A 7,750-nucleotide genomic window follows, 5' to 3' on the forward strand; every position below is an offset into this window, starting at 1 on the left:
TAGTTAATGCAGCAGAGGGCTGAACCCATCAAAAACTCATTGCACTGTTGTAAAAATACACTGTTATAACCTCCTCCTCCTCCTCCTCCTCCTCCTCCTCCTGTACATTTGTCCACTAATAGGGATTTTCTATTTATTGAACTATTTGCAGTATGGTTATTGAAAGAAGTATTAAAGAACTATTAAACCAGACAATTGCATAGATATTAAACTCCAATATAGAGACTAGGGATGAAATAAACCATCTATTTTTGCAAACATGCCTTATATAGTGTGTGTGTGTGTGCGTGCGTGCGTGTGTGTGGTGTCAAGTAATTCTATTTTTATATATTTGTGTGCGTGTACATACACATTCACAGACACACAAACACAAATATATAAAAATAGAATTACTTGACACAATAAAATATATATATACTATACACACACACACACACACACACACACACACACACACACATATATAAAAATAGAATTACTTGACACACACATGCAGTTCAGGAATGCAGCGTGTGCTAGATCTACTTAATTTGCATTCACATAATTTATATTTTAAAATAATATTATTTCACTCACTAACGTAAAAAGGATTAGATATTTTATCTGTTTATCTGCATGTCATGTGACCATTAGCCAACATCAGAGAACTGTGCACATGCAAATGTGTTGTTAAATTATTAAAATATGACATTCAAATCTCAGGGGGTAAATATTTTATGTCTAGGGGGTTCCGCTGACAATAAAAGTTTGGCAACCCCTGCTCTAAAAAAAAAGAATTTGATTCCTCATGAGTCAATTCATTTGAATAAAACTACAGACATCGATTATGCAGTTTAAAGAACCTCCAATCGTCTTTTCCTCTTAGACTTACGAGGACCAGCACAGCAGCGAAGAGGAAGGAGATGAGGAAGAGGAAGAGAGCGAGGACGGAGAGGAGGAAGACGACATCACCAGCGCGGAGTCAGACAGCAGTGAAGATGAGGGAGGCGAGCAGGAAGACCAGCAGGGTTCGAGCAGACAGCAGCAGCTGGAGTGGGACGACTCGACCCTCAACTACTGATCCTCCCAAACACACAGTACACACTACTTTAAGATCACACACACTCACACACAATGACAAATCCACCCCTGCACAGTCACATCCCTCTGCCAATAGGGATGCCCATGTTCCCCTTACCTAAGGAGCCATGCGTAAAAACGCTGAAAACTAAACGATTATACCATATATGTACAATATAGATGCAAATATATCCGGTGTCTGTCGTGACAGGTGTTGCAGTCCGCTTCATTTCCACCCGCCGAGGCTTCCCTACCGACATCTTATCGTGGTGGTATTCAGTGTAGTATAGTATCACAGGTATCTCAACACAAGTTCCTAATTTATTGAATCTTTTTCTGTCCTTTCCGAGGGAAATCCCGGCACACATTTGCATTTGTGTTCGGACACATCCCTGCACTTTTACTTTCAAGTTGAGCTCCGAGAATGATTTAATGTATATTCCTTGCACCTGACGTTTTAGGGGTATTTGCTCGGGAAATTTAGAGGAAAAACTCTTTGATGCTTTCCGATCACTTTTTTTTCTTTTCTTTTTCCTCTTTATATTGCATGGCAAGATTTGCAATCATTGGTATGGAAGAATACAACTGCTTTTTGATATTTTGTAAATAAGATGAAACCATGTAATTAGTCAATGTGTTAGTGAAAGCCTAACCAACGGTCAGACACAGTACCTGCTGTAGAATATTTGTCAGATGCTCTTAGCATGTTTCAGAAACTTTTGGTAAATCTCATGCTCGTACAAAAGACGTCCGCTTCATAGACAGAAACCCATGACAGAGGCCGAGGTTTCCGTGGCAAAGTGTCATTCATTTTGTCTTTTCTCTTGGAGGTGGGTGTGCATCTTTTTGTTCCGTTCCGTTATGTTTCGTACTGTAGGTTGGGCGTGGAGTTGGTTCAGTGCTTCGGCTTTACATATGCTAATTCTAGCTGGGCTTGCAATGGTACAAATACTACACCAAGGCTTCAATGTTTTTAAATCCGTGATGTTTTGGGGACTAATAATCACATTCAGGTGATACAGTTGTTTTTTTCCCGCGTGGTACTGTATGTTGTACAGTTTAGGCACACTGCAGTTATTTAAGCCATTCTTAAGTGATAGTGCTTGTTTTTTCTGTAATAAATAGAGACCAATTGGAATCACAGTATGCACTCTAATGACCCAGTCTGAATAACATTTAGGAGTGAAATGACATGGAAAATGGGTGCGCTGGTGATTATCGACAATGTAAGCATTGCAACGTCAATTGCGTACTGTTTTAACAGACCTCTGTTGCTAAAACACTGGCGTAAGGTTTTTATTTTGCAAAATCAGGGTTACCCTACATTATTCTTGTCATTTTGAGGCCCCTAAAAGCATTAAGAGGGCTAATCTGCCTATCACAACGCATTGAAAGAAATGAATTTCAACTCTTAAAGCGTAAAATATTTTTGCAGTATGGTCGGTAGATTTTATTGTACATGGAACTGTACTGTAGAGTTGTGTAAAGATATTTGTTTACATTTGGTAAACTTTTATTCCTTTTTGGTGACGCTATCAATCTACTCCAGATTTGCAGGTCATTTCTCCTCGTAGTTGCTCTCAGATCCATGTCATAGTTTCGTTTTCTTACTTTTCTTACTGTGATTGGACATTTCGGGGACGCACCTTCGAAAATGGTCAGTTATCGGGGAAAATAATATTCTGTTCCCGTTGGGCTTGAAAAAGAATGTTAATTATTTAGGAGATTGTATATTGTTTAGTAAAGACGGACGTGAAGCTTTAGGGTACTTCATTCAGACCTCCTTTTTTTTTTTTCGTTTACATGCATGACTATTCTCAGTTTAAGGCCTAAGCTACAAGGCTTTGTTGTGATTGGTGGTATGAATATAATTTTATGTTATGTCAGAAAAGGTACAAATGCGGGAAGTTGTCAAGAAGGTCTATTTTTGTGACCCATGAAAGGGCGATGGGAGAATTTTTTTTTTTTTTTTTTTTTAGGTTTTAGTTTTTGTTAAATGTTTTGGTCATCAGGTCCCCCTCAAAATTGACAGGACCTTTTAAAGAGAGGTCCAGATTTCAGCTGGTGGAGTTGGGAGTGCCTTTTGCCTATCACAGCGCATTAATAACACAACTAACCAAACACTCATCCATGCCATTTTAGTTGTTGCAATTTTCTCATTTTATAATTATTTAATATTAGATTTCGTACAGGTATGGGGAAGTTGGTTTTATTTCATTTTCTGTTATGATAGGGATCAACAGCTAGTTTTATCAAGAGTGGGCGTTTTAATTGTCCAGCATAGATGTCTTGTGTTCATGTTGATGTGTAGAGAAAATACTGTAGGTCCATACTGTATCATCAATGAATATTGTACTAAATAATGTTTGAGGAACTTCCACTTCGAAAAGATGTACATTATTATAGGCAGCATATGTGGGTATGAGTTTAACAATATGTGTATAGTGAAAGGTGATCTTGAAGTGTATCTCCTGATGAGGGCAGCATGAAATTCACAAGAATCCGATACATAATGATTTCTCACACAAATGTAATAGTCTCTCACAGTGTATTCTCAACATACAATCATTTTGAAAATGTTTGATCGAAATGTTTGACCATTCCATGAGACCAAATTTAGTATAATCAATGTTTGTACTGAAAATCGCACAATTGTTTGTATCTTCCCTCCTTTCCCCTGATGCAAATATTCATCCGCAGTTTTTCAAGGGAAAATCATGTGAAATGTATTTCAAGCGATGTGTTTTTGTCATGTGGTTTTGACGATTTTAAGACACTGGCGACAGAAACTTTCCATAATCAATAACCTGAGTCTGTGCTGAGTGTGAATGGCTGCAGATGGTGAGTATGTAACAGAGCATTGTCTTTGCATGTATAACACAGATATAAACATTTCCTGTAACTGGCACATGATACTGGCGTAGAGGGGTCAGGAGACTGGTAATACTACTGAATCAAAGATTATCTGTCACAGATTTGCAGCCTTCAGTGGTCGTTGTTCACATTTTGAATTTTATTTTTTTGCTCTAGAAATGAAAATTGGGGATGTTGTAGAACTGTTGGATGCTGCCTTCCAGCTCATTCACTTTTCTATTATTCAGAGGAATAATTATAGTGAAGTTGATGCTTGCTCATGAACAAAATAAAGGATGAGATGGGAATAAAGTTGTGTTGGAGTTCAGATTATTTCATTTGATAATTGTTTGCTACACACAATTTCTGTCTATGCCCACTTTTACCTTATAGCACAAAAATAAATCATCAATAAATCGGTGTATATGTATGTGCAGTGTGGAGAACAAGTATTTGATACACTGCCGATTTTGCAGGTTTTCTACTTACAAAGCATGTAGAGGTCTGTAATTTTTATCATAGGTACACTTCAACTGTGAGAGACTAAGAGAGTCTAAAACAAAAATCCAGAAAATCACATTGTATGATTTTTAAATAATTAAGTTGCATTTTATTGCTTGACATAAGTATTTGATCACCTACTAACCAGTAAGAATTCCGGCTCTCACAGACCTGTTAGTTTTTCTTTAAGAAGCCCTCCTGTTCTCCACTCATTACCTGTATTAACTGCACCTGTTTGAACTCGTTACCTGTATAAAAGACACCTGTCCACACACTCAATCTAACAGACTCCAACCTCTCCACAATGGCCAAGACCAGAGAGCTGTGTAAGGACATCAGGGATAAAACTGTAGTCCTGCACAAGGCTGGGATGGACTACAGGACAATCGGCAAGCAGCTTGGTGAGAAGGCAACAACTGTTGGCGCAATTATTAGAAAATGGAAGAAGTTCAAGATGACGGTCAATCTCCCTCGGTCTGGGGCACCATGCAAGATCTCACCTCGTGGGGCATCAATGACCATGAGGAAGGTGAGGGATCAGCCCAGAACTACACGGCAGGACCTGGTCAATGACCTGAAGAGAGCACAGTCTCAAAGAAAACCATTAGTAACACATAACGCCGTCATGGATTAAAATCCTGCAGCGCACGCAAGGTCCCCCTGCTCAAGCCAGCGAATGTCCAGGCCCGTCTGAAGTTTGCCGATGGTCCAGAGGAGGAATGGGAGAAGGTCATGTGGTCTGATGAGACAAAAATAAGAGCTTTTTGGTCTAAACACCACTCGCCGTGTTTGGAGGAAGAAGGATGATGAGTACAACCCCAAGAACACCATCCCAACCGTGAAGCATGGAGGTGGAAACATCATTATTTGGGGATGCTTTTCTGCAAAGGGGACAGGACGACTGCACCGTATTGAGGGGAGGATGGATGGGGCCATGTATCGCGAGATCTTGGCCAACAACCTCCTTCCCTCAGTAAGAGCATTGAAGATGGGTCGTGGCTGGGTCGTCCAGCATGACGGTGACCCGAAACACACAGCCAGGCCAGTGGCTCCGTAAGAAGCATCTCAAGGTCCTGCCAGTCTCCAGACCTGAACTCAATAGAAAATCTTTGGAGGGAGCTGAAAGTATGTATTCTGAAAACTATTCTGTACCAAATATTAAGTTCTGCTTTTCTGATGTATCAAATACTTATCTCATGCAACAAAATGCAAATTAATTACTTAAAAATCATACAATGTGATTTTCTGGATTTTTGTTTTAGATTCCGTCACTCAGTTGAAGTGTAGGCTACCTATGATACAAATTACAGACTTCTACATGCTTTGTAAGTGGGAAAACCTGCTAAATCGGCAGTGTATCAAGTGTATAAATTTTTTGTTTTTTTTGTTTATTTGATACACTGCCGATTGTGCCGATATATATACTGTGCCGATATAAATATATATATACTATTTAATTTGATGACGTAATCTTTATATATTATTTATATAGTATTGCATTCAACTTTTAGTCGTCCGTGTTACAGAGTTTAAAAGCAGCATTAAAAATACATCATATTAACCCTCTACCATCTTCATACTTTAAAGTTTGAAGAAAATATAAATAGATATGTTTCCTTACCCAAAGGGTGTTTAATCATTCACCATGATGTTTCCCAGGGGATTTCATCTTTCAAGATGAAGGTGAATTACAGACCAAAGTAATGCTGCCACCTAGTGCTTGAAAACTGAAAAATATTCATATCTACTACCATTTATACAACTTTTCAATGCTGCCTAAAGGTCGAGAGCAGAAGGCCCAGTCCCAAATAGCACACTTCATATGCACTTACAGTCTTTTGGACATACAATGGCCGCCATGTGCACGTGACTGTGAACTGTGAAGTCCACGAGACCGTAGAGCAGGGTTCCTCAAATCCGGCCCTGGAGGGCTACTACCCTGCAGAGTTTAGTTCCAACCCTAAATCAAACACACCTGAACAAGCTAGTAAAGTGATGCATCCAAAATCGCATGCTTCCCTACTATATAGTAGGCAAAACAGTATGAGACAAAGAAGTTTGTCTGAATTCACAGTACTCATAAAAGAGTAGACTAAAGTACCCAATGACCTACTACTTCCGGCGAGATTCTGAAGCGAGCATACGATGGACACTTTACAATCCCATGAGGCCACGGGAGAGGATTTATGAATGCTAGTGAAGCGATGTAACTGATGCCGGTAGGTCACATGATAATGACAACATGGCGAATGTAGTATGTCCATATTACATTCATACTATAGACCATGCTTATTTAGCTGTCTTGAAGTAATCATTCATTAAAAATAAGTTGCTACTCAAGAGAGTATGTGATTTCGGACACAGTCACCGTCTTCAGAGACTTCAGCCCTCCAGAGCTGGATTTGAGGAATGCCATAGGGTGTCCCATTTGTCATTATAGGTTTCAGAAGGGTGCTCATAAGCTATACACACCCTTGATGCACAATTTTTATGTGTTCATCAAGTGTTTAGGGTGCCCGTTAAGGACAGCTAAATAGTTAAATGAAAAGTTTGACAGTGTGTTTTTATTTTATGTTAAATGGGCAGTGTGGAATTTTATAAAAAGTCCATAAATATTTACATATTAAATGATTTTCCAAAGATCACAATCCATTTAGTAATGGAATTCAAAGCCGTTTTTGACTCCTTTTCCAACCCACTACAATATGCAATGTAATAAAATAAGACAGTAGGTAATAAGACACTTGTTGTAAATACAGAAAAGGGAAAACACTGACAACTTTTTAGATGTTGATCGCCAAATATATTCAAAATACAGAATATTTACAAAAATAACACTGGTTAAAAAAGTAATGACAAACGAAAATTAAAATGTATAGTAATTACAGTGTTACTATCAAATATTAGTTCCAAAAGGCTTATTGGCAGACAACTTGATAATAAGATTCATAAATTACATTACAGAGGGTTACAAATTAATCAAGACCATTTTGAATAAAGGCAAACTTACCTCTCTGTATTCAGAAAATAAGAGCTATTCTAAAATGCGCTTTCATGTGTAAATGTTTACAACATTTCACTGAAAATGTAAACACTTTTTTTCACTGTACCCAAATAAGAATGTACGATCAAACATAAAATGTATACGGTGTATACAATACAAATAACTTTCGTGATGACTCCCGACATAGGTACTTTAGGTTAAGTGTCCAGATGATGTCATGTCACAAATTCTGTTCCTTAGTGTAGAAATTGCAACCACTGTTAAAAACAAATATAAAAACACACAAAAACTGTAAAACTCACAGAGAGCATTTAGGCCACGCTCACAAAAAAA

General features: G+C 38.3%; 1 protein-coding gene across 4 annotated transcripts in view; it reads left to right on the plus strand.

Annotated features, from left to right (window-relative positions):
* The window catches only part of clstn1 (calsyntenin 1), a 41,312-nt gene extending 37,094 nt beyond the window's left edge, over window positions 1-4,218 (plus strand). For all 4 annotated transcript variants that reach the window (XM_079587713.1, XM_079587711.1, XM_079587710.1 and 1 more), the window contains one exon: window positions 866-4,218. In XM_079587713.1, the coding sequence (XP_079443839.1) occupies window positions 866-1,060 (195 nt within the window). In that variant the 3' untranslated portion in view covers window positions 1,061-4,218. The remainder of the gene's footprint in view (window positions 1-865) is intronic.
* The last annotated feature ends 3,532 nt before the right edge of the window (window positions 4,219-7,750 follow it).

Source organism: Phoxinus phoxinus (genome assembly GCF_949152265.1).
Source record: "Phoxinus phoxinus genome assembly, chromosome: 18".
Lineage (NCBI taxonomy): Eukaryota > Metazoa > Chordata > Actinopteri > Cypriniformes > Leuciscidae > Phoxinus > Phoxinus phoxinus.